Source organism: Falco biarmicus, chromosome 4 (assembly GCF_023638135.1).
Source record: "Falco biarmicus isolate bFalBia1 chromosome 4, bFalBia1.pri, whole genome shotgun sequence".
Classification (NCBI taxonomy): Eukaryota; Metazoa; Chordata; class Aves; order Falconiformes; family Falconidae; genus Falco; species Falco biarmicus.
This window is the reverse complement of record NC_079291.1, coordinates 13,209,540-13,225,519: the sequence shown is the minus strand read 5'-3', so window position 1 is coordinate 13,225,519 and position 15,980 is coordinate 13,209,540. Positions and strand designations below refer to the sequence as shown.

Genomic DNA, 15,980 nt, shown 5'->3' with positions numbered 1-15,980 from the left:
CTTAGTGCATCAGCACTGTATCAAGACAGAGGTGACACACTTAATTTTTCAAGTTTCATTTTCAGTAGAATAAAAGTGCAGAATACTGCATTTGCTGGATTCCTGGTTTAATTAGAAATCAGTTTTCATTTGTTATGGCACGCTGAAGCATGCATGTAAATAACTGACATAAGTAATGTTTCTAGCCAACTGGAAAACTAATCAGAAAGCTTACTTTAGCATGGATTTCTTTCTCAATGACAAGGTCTAATAAAATTAAGAAACTTTAACAGTGTGCTAGAATATATGGAATATTTCTGTTACAAGAGTAACGTCACAGAGTAAGCATTTGTAGATTAGTGTTTTGTGCCTATCGAGGCAGCCTACCTCAGGTAATACCTGTTTCTCTTGATGTATCTTCTTAGGTCACAGGGCCTATAGTTACCGTCTGTGGTGTTGATCCTCTAGAAAAAAAGCTAATAGTTTTTTCTTTTGGAAGCTTATGGCTCTCAATTTCTCTCTGAAATGTATTACCAAAAAGTTACCTCTTCTGGTATTCAAGAGAGAAGCCCAAGACTAATACCCTGTTTAAGTAGATGCTTTGTAATGGAGGGGATACTGTAATATAGTGTATTATAATTCAGGATGTTATAGTTTGTCTTTGATAATGTTTTATACCTGTCCTAATTTTAAAGCATCTGGTTTTCTTAGGACATTCAATGTTGATCACTTTGAATATATCACTTGTGGTGAAAGCAGAAATTCCGGCCAGTCCTGTAACCCATAGGAATTACTTAGCGAGTTAGATACTGAACTGGCCTTTTTGTATGCTGGAATTGAATTAAACTTGGTGTACACAGTTGCTTTAGCATTCTGCTTGAGCTAATAAACAACTTCTCAGTTTTCACCTACTGCTGCTTTTTTTTTGGGGGGGGGGGGGGGGGGTGTTGGGGGGGAGGCAGCGCCAGGGCTGAAGTCCATAGTGGTTTGCATCCTACTTACTTTGTATCACACTTGCCAGTATTGCTGTCTCTGTTTCTAGCAGCTGATACCAAGCTGGATGAGCTGTGCTCAGATTGAGGACATGCAAGCATAGTGTGATGCTTTCATACTTTGGCCCCCATGATAGAATTGAGTGAAGGTGGTTTTTTAGTTTTAAGACAAAATAAGGCTGGTCAGAAATGGATACAGTTCTTGGATTCAATTTTTTGTCTAGCTTCAAAAATAGCAGAGAAGCTGAGCTAGGTAATATATGACACCTGTGGTGATTATTTCTAATATTCTGTATATTTAAGCACATTTTACTGTTCAGCAAACAACTTGCATTCTTTGCTGTGGTTGCTAACAGCCTGAAGCCCCATTAAACTACAGATGTGAGTTGTGACTTAAGCATCAAGTTTTAATGCCTTGTTTAAGGCCATATTAAGTATTTTGTGGTGATAGATTTCTGAATTTGTATTTGTTTATACTATCTGTTATGCAGTGAATATATGGGACAGGCATATGTGCAATTTATTAGTCTGCAAAACCTTTATGACTGTTTTAAAGATCTAGTGACAAAATCCCAGCTAGCTCTGATTTCAGCTTTCGCTGGTAACTTTGTTAATAAAAAACTTCACAGAGAATATACTGTAGTTTATATACAATATATACCATCTATCTATAGTACAGTGTACTGTAACATATAGTGGTAATAGTACAGAAGTTGAGCAAGCCAAGTGATTAGGTTAGATTGAGTCATGCAGTGAATGCTTTTATGGATTGTAATAACAAGTTGGGCTTTCAGCCCGATTCCTTCTGTGGATGAGAGCTAAATTCACTGGATTTTCTAACACGGCATTAAAACTTACTCTTTTATTAGGGATGTTCTCAGAAGGTTATTGGGAGAGCAGGAAGAGCTGTGCTGGGTCGCATGTACTTCTTGTCTGTGTATGTGCTTATACAGACAAGTGTAACTGCTGCTGCTACCATTTAACCCTTTATAATACCCTGAAATTATTGTGCAGGAATCTGAGGTAGTACATACAGGAAGCCTTTGGGTATGGTGCTGCCCATACCCAAAGTAAATGTAAAGGAAATAATTTGGTAATTTTTTAAAGTTGCTGATCAGTAAAGGTAAATGTAAAGGAAATCATTCGGTAATTTTTTTAAGTTGCTGATCAGTACTTTCAGATGTAAAATGAAATTGAGTTCTTCCCTTTGAGAGGAGTAATAATAGTATCTGTTTTAACTTTTGAAGCTTAGAATGGAGAAAGAGTATGGTCATTCAGTTTGTTAGGGATGCTCTAAGATGGTGCTTCAGGAGTAGAACTTAAATTATGTTTGAAAGCCATGAATGTGGAAGAAAATGGAAGAGCAGCAGTAATTTTCATCAGTCAAAAGAACTGTTTCAGTTATGCCAGTCAAGAAAAAGCATATCAGAAGGAAATCATTTTAATATCAGATGTGGCTTGTGCTGCTGGGATCTGTCAAGCATCTGAAGATTTTGGAAGGGGTGAAATGAAATAGTATTGTACTCCTCTGAGAACAACAATGGTCTGTTGAAAATGTTTCGTAAGAATCTTAAAAGTACTTCAAGATTTCTCCTTATCACACAAGAGGCACTATCTGCAAAATGCCACCTGACATTAATATGTAAAATACAATGTTAAGGTGGCACAGAAATTTTGCATTTATTTAGATAAACTAATGCAGGACTAAGATTAGACTGTTGGGTTTGCCTTCAGTTAAGGGCAACTCATAAACCCTGTTGATAAGTTGTTGTAAGAAAAGATGGGGGGGTGGGGGACAACATGGCCATTTAAATTCCTTTCATTTTCTAGATGTTCAAAACTGCCTGTATGTAACAGCAAATATTATTTCATGGTGAGAATAATCCAGAATAACAAAGCATTTTAATAAGATACGTATGAAAGTTATAAGTTATCAGAAATAAATAATTTATTCTAATCTTCCTAATATTATGGTAAGTCGTGTAGAGACCATGGGGGTTTTTACTGTTGATGAAGCAGGCTTGTGATGTGTAATAGGATTAGGGAGTAAAAGAGAAAGGGGCAAGGGAAATAATAGGTAACTGGTGAAGTTAATTAAAACCTGTTTTCATATGGTAAAAGAAACAGTGGCAGCGTAATGGAAGGGGAGGATGACTTCTCAGCTTCAGCAGTTCAGATGGTACCGCTGAAGCTGTGTTTCCTCTGAACCCACTGCTGGTGGAACTGTTGCAGCAGAGGTCTTTGGATGTGGACCTCAGCCTCGTCTATTCCATGTAGATACACAATGTAAATTGCTGTCTGCCAGGAGTACAGGTGCTTTGGTAGCTACACATGGCAGTTTACAAGTGAATAGAGAACACTTTTCATAGGGAAGTGTCTGACAGAAGAGGAATGGTCAGCTTGAAAAGCTGTAGCCATCCTAACCAGTGCAACATGTTGAGCCCTTCACCCCTCAATTCTTAGAAAAAAAGTTTTATTTTGTTTATCCAGCCTGTGCTTAGAAAACTGTTGGAACTTCCTCAGGGGAAAAAAAAACCAAAACCAAACAAACCAACAAAAAACTAGAACCAAAACAGTTCTTCAGAAGCTGAAGTAAGTCAGATTTATTGTGCATTTCATCTGCAGGAATCATCCTAGACTTTGGGAAAGGCTCAAGTAACCGCATATATGAATCTGGTAAATATAGTGCTGTCAGAACAGAAATTTCAGTGGGCATAAAATTGTTTTATTTAATTTCTGGCATAAATCACGGTTGTCCTATGTGAGGTTTTTGTCCAACCAAGTAAGAGCAAGCTTCTGGTTCTTTAAAAGGCCACCATAAAAATAAGAGGAAGAGCCTGTCTTCTCTATATTTTGTTTAATCTATTTGTACTTTTTTTCTTTTTAATCCACTTGAGTATAGTGGATGAAAGGGATTATTACAGCTGAGGAGGAAGATCATATGTAATAATTTAAAAATGAAGAAGTTAATTTTAAATAAAATTTCATCACTTGGGAATTTGTAGCCTTTTTTCTTCAGAGATACCAGCTATCTACTGCAGACAAACTGCTTTTTGCTGATAATTCTAGCTACTAATTTTCTTCAGAGATTGGAGTTTCAGGGGGCTAGATTTTAAATCTTTCCATATGTAGAGAGGTCAGTGAAGGAAAGTAATTTCCCTGTGGCACTACAGTTCTTGGAAATAACTCGTGTTTGACAAACTTGGGTACTGATTCCTAGATGAAGAATTTTAGATGCTTAATTGCAGTCACTGAATAGCTCTGCAGTAGGCAGAAGGACTGAATACAGCACATGCACATGTCTTTGCAAACTTAGTTGCCATAATTAGTTTGTATCATAAATGCAAAAGCATGTCTTGGTTGTTGAAGGGGTGATTATACCAATTTACCTTGGTATGTCATGTGGGAAAGTGCTGTGGGATATAAACAAAGTTTAAACAAGCCATACTTACATGTCTTTTAATAACATTTTAAAATATTGAGCAATGAATTAATGAGAGTAGGTTGGTTTTGATTCTCTCACAGTACTGATAAACCTATCATACAAGTGATAAATTCACCTTTGTTGTTTTGTTTTGCTGTTTTGTTAAAAACTCCTTAGTGACGGGTACAAAATGTTAAATTCAGTAGCTGGGGTTGATGTTAAAGTAACTGGTGATACACCTGGGATTCTTCACGTATACAAGTGTAATGTGATAATGGAATGCTGTTGGGGTTTTTTTCTTACGCATGCAAAGTGATTTCTTTAATTTCTAGTGTATCACTGTCTGAATGTCTTCTGTGAGACTTATTAACCCTACCCTTCCCCCTCCTGCTTTCTAGGTCAAAGATAGCAGATTGCCTACTTACAAAGACTGCAATACAAACCCTCCATTCCCTACGTTTTTTGCTGATGGAGATGAAAAACTACCAGAAGACCTGTATGATGAGGAGGTTTTCCAGTTCACAGACCCATCTGTCACATATGCATAATGTTCTTCACAGCTTCAAAAACACACAATTTTGTTATTTTCACAAACTTTGCAATGTTGTATAAAAATAAACCTATGAATTGCAGTCTTGCCAACTGACTTGAACACTTCAGATATTGCCATTTTGGTCAGGTAATAAGATTTACCGCTGTCAGTTTCAAACCTGTATTTACAGCAGCAGGTGAGGCCGAGGGACAACTTGTGAAGCACGCCAGATAGTTTGTCTTCAGTGATCCTCTGTCCTCTGCCTCGGGCTGTGAAAACTTAGACATTTCTGAAAAACTTGTTTTGAAGGTGGTTCCATTTAATTTTCTAAATGCTACCAAACTCTGTTTTTCTTTTGTGGAAAGTATTCTGTCCAACTCTGAGCAATCAAAAAAGCTTCCAAATCTGCTTCTGGGGGGATCCATGAAGAATAATCCAAAATAAAACAAGAAAATGCTCTGTAGCAGCATGAGCTTGTTTTGTTTCCTTCTTTTCACCAGAGCTCTTTCTCTCCTTTTGCTTTAGTGTTCTGTTGAGTTTAATGTGGCATATACACAACAAATTTTCTAGAGGGAAGATGATACCAACCACTGCCTTCAGAGGAGTTCTGGCAGCATGTACAGTGAGGGGGTGTTTGGATGGGGAATGTTCAGTAACAAAGCGGCACTAAGACTGCAGTGGCCACCTGTTTGTCGCCTTCATTGACAACTTGTTCTGAACTTCACAAAGGATCCCTTGCATGCTCTCTGGAGAAATATCTCCACATCTACACTTGTCTCCGTATTAGATTTGTATGCTGTTACAGGAGAGCTATTATAAAGAGAACAGGCCAAATGTGAAGGATTTGTCTTTATGATAGTGCTCGTTACCTTCTACCTCGCCTTTCAATGACAGCTGGAATCAATATGCTCCATTTATTTTTCATCTTACATGTTTTACTATTTAAAAGTCTGATCTTTTGAACACTGTAAATCCTCTCACATGCAGAAGCAAGTAGCTGCGTAACTGTCAGGGCCTCTGAGCACACACTTACAAGCCCTGCAGTAGTTCAAGAATTTGCATATACTAACCTACCATTAATACTGTGACAGTGCTGTCTGCTCATCTTTGCAGTTTCATCACAAGACATCAAATATCTACAGTAAATACAAGATTTCTAAAGACCTTGTTAATACTATCCAGTTTGAAAGGTGATGTCCTTGTCATGATGGTATGTCAGTTACTGAAAATATTTTGACTTTTTTTTTTGGTAATAGCTTCAAGAAACCACATGCCATCTTAAAGAGGCTGTACTGTCTACTACTGGCTTATAGGAGACCAGGAGACATCTTTAGAGACTGTGGTATAGAAATGTGAACTGGTAAATACCTACATGGTAGAGTATCCTCTTAGCTGGATTCAGTTGAGTTAAAAATGCAATTGAAATGAGTGCATCAGAATGCTGGAGAACAGCACCATCTTCATGCTTCCCCTTCAGTAACACAGGCTCTGCAAGTGCAGACATCACGCACAGCAGGTGTGGTGCAAAAAGCCTATACACGTAGCAAATAACCCAGTGGGGTGTCGGGTTTTGACCATGATACTTTAAAAGTTACAGCATTTCCATTTTTTTTTTGCCCTTGAACATATTTAAAGCAGGGTGTGCACAGGCGTGTAGCTTGCTGTTCTTGGGCTGGCTTATGGAATAATTCTGGCACCCATAAGTTTTCCTTGAGAAGCTTTGCTGTTATTTTTTATTTTATTTTTTTAATTTAATTTGTAATGGTACAGGACTATGACTGAGGTGATCACATGGAGAGATGCTTTCTCCTACATGTTTTCTCAGCCGGAGGTTGCGAGACTGTGGGATCCTCACCTGTAAGTTGTTATATTTTGGGTTTGCTTTCAGTACATGCCTTGGAAAGCACCAAGAATCAAATGTGAGTTCAAAGGGAGCCACAGGTTTAAAAAGTAAGTTAAGATTAACTCTGTATCAAATGACATTTCAGCTTTAGGGGAAAATCAACAACCTACTTGAGTTCCTGTTTCTTTAGTATGAGAACTTCTCCCTTTTTGGCATAAACAGTGAAATTCCAATGATCTGATCATGTTACTTTTCAGTTTTGTTGTCCAGGGAATGACTGTAGTCATCCAGGAAATTCTGTAGTTAACATTGCCTTCCATTTCTTTAGCTTTAAAATTTCTGTTGAAGCCTATATGCTATCAGAGTAGTCTCTACAGCTGTGCTTTTGAAGTGCATGTGGGATGTCAGGGGTTTTTTTTAGTGCGTGTGTTGGGGTGGGTGGGAGTGAGGGTGTTAGTTTTGTTTTTTGAGATGTAGCTTATTCAGGTAATTATTGGTCTCAGCTTTCTTGAGATGTACAAGTGAAACCTTTTCCATCTTTGTTTATCAAGAGTGCTTGGATTCTAAAGACAAGAGCTTTCATGGCTTAAGTAAAGACTGATGTCCTGAATGTAAGTATTTTCTGTAGAGCAGATGCAGGGTGAGATGGGTGAGTAAGATCTGTTGACATGACCTCAAAGTAGCGCAACCTAGATTGGAACATAAACATCTATTAGACCTGTTCTTCCATCAGGCGTAGGAAGGCTTATGGTGTTTTGTATTTAATTTCCCACACGCTCTCCATCTCTCTGTCTTCTGCTCTTCTGCCTAATGAAGGGACTTTGTGCAGGAAAAAGGCAGGCTGAATTTATTGCAGGGGCCAAAATTGTTCAAAAGTGTAATGATACCAAATACTTTAAGCCCACCTACAAGTTTATTCTTAGGAAAGGCTAAGGGGTGCTTACTGAAGTATTTTTAGATTTTATCAAAGGTGCTGGAGCTGAGTATTCTTTAATTCCTCAACATGGCTGAAGGTTGTTGAAGTTTATTGAGAGATGTGCTTTTGAGAGTCAAATAAAAGCAGACAAAATTAGGCAAATACCAAGTCCTCATGTCTGATTAGCCACCAGTGTCATGTGCTAAGGGCTGTGTTCAGTTTTCTAAAAGGCAAACCAAGGGCTCAGTTGCAAGTAGATAACCTGTGCGTTCTGTTGCTGTGCCTGAGTATCAAAAGTTTAGAGCCACCAGGGAACATACGCCCAGGCAGCAATAACAGCATCAAAAAGAAGCTCTTACTCTATATTACCTGTAGATTATTAAAGAAGCAGGAGCTGAACGTGTTACCGGGAGTCTGAATCCCATAGGACAACATCCTATCCAACGTTTTACTGTCTGAATAAGTAATTGTTGGCAAGTTCTGCTGCCACTGCCATAACCTGTGAAACAGCTAAGATCTGCTGTGAATTGTGTAGCTGCTTCAGCACAGAGAGAGAGCAAATTATTCCTCTCTTCTGGGAGTATAATGCTTGGAAGTCGTGCACACTCTCCTCAGCCTCTTCTGTGTCCTTGGGCTGGTAAAGGGCCTGCACTTTCTCTGGCATGTACCATTTTGCTTTGTGATGCTTAAAAGTCATGAGAGGATCCAGCAAAAAAGCGTGAGTGCTTTTAAAATTGTGAGTGCAAGTAGATTTATTGTGGCCTCTACTGTATTACCATCTTACCAGGAAACATGTTGTGCAGCGCTTTTTTTTGCTCGTGTTTTCTGGAAAAACACCTACACGAGTGCCCGTACACCCTGGGAATTTGACTGTCTGGAAGTTTCTGTAACAGTGAGGCAAAGCGTGGGTACCAAGCAGTGCCTTCGATTTGGTCTGTTTTCTGCAGGCATTTGGGAATATAAGGGCTATGGGTTAGACCCTGAGCTGGGCTTTGCACGTTACCCACTCCTTAGGCTGTTCTGTTTGGGCTGGAGGAGTCTTTAGCATCGCTAACACGCTGCTTTGGAGGAGCATGTAGTGTTAAGCTTTAGCTGTATCCATGGCTTCATGGCGTGACTGCTTTGAAAAATAAATACTCTTCATTAATAACCCCTCTCAGCGGTTCTGTAATAGTACATGAATAAACAGTGGCAAGCTTACAATATAAGTTGAGGTAAAAAGACAGCAGGAAGAGGAAATCAAAACACTCATTTGTCACTTGACAACATAATTGCAGTCGTTGATGATAAACAAGGAGTTTATTTTTCTTGAATTCATACTTTTAAATACCGTTGCTCTGTCATTATCTGAGACCAATAAACATTTTCCTTTGCTGTTTTCACTTGATGTGGAAAAATGTGGTTTGTTCTTTTAGTATTTAATAAACATTACTCTAGTAAAAGCTGAAAGATGACAGGAGTTCATATGTAGACTTTCACCTTCCTCCACCCTCCATGTGGATTTTGGAGCCTGGTGTGGCCCAAGCTTTTCCAGAAATTGCTGTTTCCTTGCTGAAATTCTAAAATCTTTGGAGGACTGAAAGAAGACTGATGACAATGTGGACCATGAGGGAGGCTGACATTGCGTAACCCAGCTGCCCCCGTGATGCCTGGCAGCAGAGAGCCCAACACCCGCAACCAGTGGCTTTGCCCTGGCAGCCTGGTGCAGAGCCAGCAAGTGCACTGGTCCCAGCCCCATACTGTGAGCTCTGGCACACAGGGCTCCCGCATGATGCCAAGGTGATTGCTATTTTAAAGAAGTTGCTGGCCCAGTCCTAGAGTGCTTTATAAAGTCTGTCGATTAGAGGGATGGTTCCTGTCCTAGTAACCACAGTGTGGACAGCAGTGGGGTGAGTTCATTTAGTGCTGTGTCTGTAACTCCTATCACTTGGCTGGGATCATTCTCCTGATTTATGTTATTCCCACATCTCCTTGAAATTTTGTGTGGGAGTGCCTTGGTTTTGTAACTGTAAGCATTACTTAGACACCCTGTCTTCTAATTAGCTCCTGTGCCCTTCAGTGCACAGATAGTGCTTATTAATTGCATTATGGAGCATCTCTCACCTGCAGCAAATTGCCCTGTGCTGTTACACACCTTAGTGTGTAACATAGCATAGTATAATTTATTTATATAACACACTTGATGGCTCTTAACATCTGTGAAAACATGCGAAAATGCTCACCTTCGTCTTGGGTATTTACTGGTTTTGGAGAATGTGTGCAGTTTCTGGTGGAGGAGTTTGAGTTGGTCACATGTAGCCTTAACTTTATCACACCAGCAAGAGAATTCATTTCTATCAGTGCAGCTCTGCTGTGTTTGAGGTGTGCGGCCGCCCAACAGATAGAAGGCTGGCCGTTTTTCCTGGGGGCTGTGTATTGCAGCAAGCTATAGTGTCAGGTAGTAAGGCTGTACATTAGGACTGATAGTCTCCAAATTAATGCAGCCAGCTGACCTACCTCATGAAGTATCCAGAAAGATGTGTGATGTGAAATGAGGAGGACTGTCACACCAGTTCAGTCCCTTGTCATTCTGGCAGTGTGCTCTTCCTTGCATCTCTCCCCTTGCTTTACAGAAGCATGTGTGCAGTGAGGGTGAACGCATCACTGGAGTGGGCGTCACAAGAAAGATTTCTAGCAGCGTCAACATCCATGATAACATTAGGACTAATAATATGCTAGTTCTCTCTGTTTGTACTTCCTTCATACCGGTAGGACATCACGTGTGGGTTCCCACCTGTGTGCATGGTTGATATGCCATAGACTCCTTTCTGTTTAAAAAGTGAAGACTCAAGGTATTTTCTTCCTTTCTGATTTAAGTGGGCAACCAGTAATCTGCAGAATTAGAGCTTCTACCCAGCTACTGCCCATGATGAACTGAAATTCACTGCTTGTGATTAATACTCACTTTCATGGCAGTAACTTTGAGCACTAGAACAGAACCCAGAAGAGGCAATCAGCTGAGAAACCAGTGTGAATGTGGAAAATGGCTTGAAATATTTGCTGTAACTTAATGAGTATACCTGGAGATGGAGCCTTTTGTGCTCTGTTGCTTGCTGCTGTTTCCTGAATTGCAGTGTGTAAAGTCTTCTGCCATAAGCTGTACATATTGAAGTCAAACTATGGATGAATCCAGCTTCTGGGGATTTGGCAGGGGTGGGATTGCAAGGGGAGGTTGTCAACAGAAGATAGACTTAAACCAGTTTGATATCATTCAAATTGTGTTATATAATTTGCTTCACATTTCCCTGGGTGCACAGTCTTGCGCTCAGCTAAGTCAAGTTTTCATCTGTCCATTTTCATCTCCTTCTTCCTTTCCTTTTTAAGTAGTAGAAAACCTTAATAAAAGAATGGGGTTGGGTGTTTTTGCAGGTTCTCAAAACAATAACCTTGAAGAGGGTCCCCTGGAAACCTGCTGCTCTATTGAAAATCAGTATGATTCATCTTTCATAGGCAAGACAGTAATGTTATAAAGGTTTCTTTTTTTATTTCTAGATCAAGATTTCAAGGTCAAGAGGAAAGATTAACATTGCTGAAGCAGAGGCTTTTCTGCATGAGCCTCTCTGAAAGCAGTGTTACACAGATTCTCACCAAATCCTGCCTGAGCTGTGAAGTTGCTCCATACAGTAATGAACTTGTGGCACAAAAAGTTTTGGTGCCTCAGTCTTGTTTAATATGCATCTGTCCAGCACCACACAAAATATGCATGAAATAATTTGGTAGTGGGTGATGAGAGATTTACCACATGGTGTAGATAGTTGAAAAATTGTGGTACCTTTCTCTGCAGTTAGCAAGAAAGGGATTTTTGTCTGCTGGTTTGTTCTCAGATCTCACCTCCTGTTTTCAAAGGGGGATTTTCCTTGGGAGCATCCATGTTCTTCCTTAGGCTAGCCTGAGATTTTCCTTTATTTGACCTGAAAGTTTAGAGCTGCATATGGAGAAATAGCCTGACAGAAAATAAAAGTATTTGATTTCCCTTCTCTCATCTTTTATTTCCCTTGATCACAGGTCAACAGAGAGCTGTTTTCCCTGTATGCTACTGAAAGAGAAAATCAATTGTTTTCTGTGAAATTGCCAGTTGATTTCTAAACTGCTATTTCATCCCCACAGAGAAGATGTTGAGAAATGTCTTTCTGCTCTTTGTCACCCTGTCTTGGATCCATAAGGCCACGGCTCTGAGCCCAAGGCTATCAGCCTGCAGCCGCACCAAGCGCCAGAGGCAGAATGTTTCAGGCTTTGTTATATGAAGCTATTGGACAATGTCATGGTGCCGCTGCTGAAGTCTACGTGTTACAGGGTGCACTGAGGACACTCACCCAGCCATGCCATACACGTGGCATGGAAAGAGTTTCAGGGAGGCTTTGTCTTCTCATGCTATGGAAAAGCAAAGAAGTGCTTTTAGAAGCACTATTTGCTAAGTACCCTGCGCAGCGGCTCTTCTTATAGCTGTGAACTTGTACCAGCTCTGACTTAGTAGCTGAATAAGCCAAACAATAATGGTGTAGACACTGTGTGTGTGTGTGTGTGTGCCTGCCTGTCTGCCAGCACTTGCTGTTTGTTCATTTCGGATCGGGAGACTCAGTGACAGGCTTTCAAGCATCACCTGTTTGCAATTCAATGAAACTGCTGCAGTTGGCAAAGCAGTCTGTTCTCTGCCCTCTTTGTAGGAACGAAAAAAAATCAAACGCAGTCCTGAAACTTCAGTGTAGATGTATAAGCTAAAATGTTGGCTTTCTTCCCTATTCCGCATCCCCCACAGCCAGATTTGTCGTGTTTATTGATGTCCAAAATACATGCTTTGATGTGAACACAAAACTTGCTCCTGTCTGAAATGCAGCCTGTATCAGAAATATCATCAGGTGGTGTCATCTGTTCTCATTGAAGCCATTGTGTTTTAACTGGTCATGTTCACTTACTCTCTTAATGAGCTTTATTGTGGGTGATTAAAAGTAATTGCTTATTTGCAAACATGGAGAGATTTTGACAAAACAATTTCACAGTTACTGAACATCAAGTTAAGGTATTTACCATTTTATAAACATGTAAGTAGCTCATCTGTTAATTTACATTTTTCATATAATCATATCACATAATTCACCTGATTAATTATTAGTGCCCAGTTCCTTATTTATAAAGTATTTTTACAACCACAGACTTATGTTTCCAAAAGCTGTTAACTGTGTTTAAATTTATGCTAGTAAGCTACAAGAGAGCACAGGTCTGTGAGATGCCAGTAAACCGCAAGATTTATACCCCGTCCCAGGGCCTATGGAATTTAAATGAAATGTAATACAGGACAAGTGTTTTGTGAGGTCCTGGAGAAGCAAGTGCTGCTCAGAAAAGGGATTTGAAGAAGAGGAAAGTAAACACCTGGCAGCTGAGGACTGGGCAAGTTGTTACAGCTGTGCTGCACTGAGGGCAGCACACCTGAAGGCTGATGGGGAGGGAGAGGAGCGATAAGGGAGTGAGGAGGAAGGTGTGTAAAGGAGTATGAGGAATCCAGTGCTGCAGTCCCCAGGGAAGGAGACCCCCAAGGGCCAGGAATCTGCAGAGGAGTGGCTCAGCTGACAGGAGAGAAACATGGCTTCGTGCTGCAGGTTGGTGGGAGCAAGGGAAGAGACTGTAAAGTCAGGATGGATGTGGGTAATAAATCTAGGAAGTGTTTGTAGCTAAGGACTGTGTTAAAAAGATCTGACTGGGCATCACCTGAAAGAATGACCCTATAGAAACAGATAAACTCTCAGAAGGGCAGTGTTGGAGGAAGATGGGGGCATAAAGATAAAGCCCTGTGCTTTAACGCAGCAGAAAAGATAAGCAACCCTCCTGAAAGGAGAAATTCTGGCACTAAATTATTTTCTGAGGGAAATGCCTGCCAGTTGCAACTAGGCTTTCATTCCCTGATTAAGGGCAGGATTTAAGTTTAAGTCCCATCTTTGGTGATTCCTATTAGCTTTCTCAAGTAGCCCCCTGCTTGCTGTGCCAGCTGCTGTGTGCTCTTGATATCCAGAGTATTTTGGTATGGGGCCAGCAGGATGTACAGACCTCATGTTTTGAAAGCTGAGTGCAATGCAAGGATGATCTGTACTGAGGTGTCCATCAGCCTCTGCCCCTCTGTCCTCCTCTCATTTGTCTCTACCTGCCTCCCTGTGGCAGTGGCTGTCAGTCATTTAATAACACTCTATTACTACCACTGACTTGTTGGGTGTGTTACAGGCAGTAAGCTTACTGCAAAAGCTAACAAGAAACATAGAAGATGCAATGTATTAGATAGGTGGAGGAAGAGAATGTTTTGTGGAAGGAGTTAAATAGATAAAAGGCTTCATTCTGCATCCAAAATTAGCTACAATGAAATATTTGAATAGGGAGGGAATGCAGGATCAGGCCTAGATGTAATTATACCCGTGGTGCTTGATGTCTATGGGGTGACAGGTTTTACAGTCCCACTCCTGATACTTCGACAGGTTCACTTGGAATTTAACGTGTGTCTGGCAGGCTTTGTGACTGATCAAATCTTGTCTTCCTGGCAGTTCTTACACAGCACAGGTTATGTTAACATCTCCAGAAAGGTGTTGACAGACAAAATCCTAAAAGGTGATAATATCTTAGTAACAACTAAGCTTTCTTCTCTCTTTTTTTCTTTTTTCTTTTTCTCTTGTTTTAATCTTCTTTCCCCCCCCGCCCCCCCCTGCCCAATTCTTTCTTTTCTTTTTTTTTTTTTTTTCCTTTCTTTTTTCTTTTTTTCTTCAGTACCTTACTGTAATTGCCAGCCAGGTCTGTAAACCCTGATTATCTGTTGTCGGGTACTGCAGGTTTGGTGTGACAGCAATGAATGGTGCTTAGGTTTCTGCACAGGGAAGTCCAGTGGTTCATTTCTCCTGTGAGAATCAGAGTATGCTTGGCTCCTTCATTGCAGAGAGCTGCAGAATAGATTTTATTTCGTGTTACTTTAATCTGCTTTTCCTCAGCTGCCTCTTTCCTTCTCCGCTTCTTTCGGTTTTCCATTGTGTTTAAAGTAGGGAACAGCAGCGCAGGATCTGGCAGTTTTTGCATTTTGTGGGTTCGAGTATTCAAAAGTAAAACTTAAAGTCCTCTGAGGTTGATTAGTTTACAGACTAGAAATTGGATCTCACAAAATCTAGCACCAGATTTTATAGGTCTAGACTGAGTAACCAAATAGTCAAAGTTAACTAAAATCTACCTTGTAGATATAATTCCTGATTTCACATCATCTTTCAGCAAAGGCATACTTTTTAAAAAATCCCTGAATATAGAAATATTTTTGCTTGTTCTGCTACAAAGGCAGACCCATGGGAACCTGTGTGGAGGGAGTGAATGTGGGTGTACAATCTCCACAGCAGCAATAACTCAAAAGAAAGTGGAGGGCAGGCTTTGCAGAGTCAGCTCTTTACCTGGAGGACTGGGATATGTGGGTGTGACTGGGAAAGCAGCAACTGTAAGACATGGCTTGTACTGGAGGAATGCAGGACCACATGTGCTTCTAGCTCTGGAGAATGTGTGCTCTGCTCTGGCCAAATGCTTTCCTGTCACTGGGAGATGAGAGCAAGGCTGTGCTTCCAACCTCAAAACTGATGCCAGTGCTGCAATCTCCGGTGAGCCCTATAGAGCCAAATATCATGTCCTAAGCCTTGTCACATCCTGGGAGTGCTCCCTGCTGTAGCACAGGGAAGCCTTTGGACCTAAATGTAACTCTGGTTTGAGGGCTCCTCTGATCTGGTAAGCATTATATAGAGTTATAAAAAGTGCGTTTTGTTCCCCAACAGCTCCTTGTACTCAGGTTACTAAGGCTGATGTATATAACAGCTTCTGCTTGGTCTTACTCCCAGTTGGACGGCTGAAGCCTGTTGGCCCCTTTCGTTTGCTGTTTTGCAGGTTTACTTGTAAAATTCATTTTAGAAATGCAGTGAGAGAAATAGAATATCTGGATGCTGCATCTCAGGAAAGTTTGCAGCATCATTTTGTTTCCATTTGGTCAGTGGTTCCCATGGGAACACGGGTAAGCCAATGTGGAGTGCCTTGGAGAAGTCTCTGCCCTAAATCACATTAATCATGCCCACAAAAGTGTGTGTGCAATAGAGAATTTGAGTTAAATCAAGGCTTAAGGAAAAAATCAAGCTTAAAAAGGCTTTGTTTGTATCCAGGAAAATTACCTACCTCCTATGTTAAAAAATTCTATACTTTTCTACCTTCCTCCAGTAATTCCTGTCATTAAGTTTCATACAGTAAATGTAAAATGCTGT

The 15,980-nt window shown here is 40.4% G+C and overlaps 1 protein-coding gene across 2 annotated transcripts in view; it reads left to right on the top strand.

Moving 5' to 3' along the window:
* Positions 1 to 5,396, top strand: part of MRPL3 (mitochondrial ribosomal protein L3) — a 31,118-nt gene extending 25,722 nt beyond the window's left edge. The window contains exons 10-11 of one of the 2 annotated variants that reach the window (XM_056336020.1): positions 3,597 to 3,647; positions 4,794 to 4,924. In XM_056336020.1, the coding sequence (XP_056191995.1) occupies positions 3,597 to 3,608 (12 nt within the window). In that variant the 3' untranslated portion in view covers positions 3,609 to 3,647; positions 4,794 to 4,924. Of the gene's footprint in view, positions 1 to 3,596; positions 3,648 to 4,793 lie in introns of both variants that reach the window. The other variant, XM_056336019.1, reaches the window with a different exon arrangement.
* Positions 5,397 to 15,980: the final 10,584 nt, after the last annotated feature.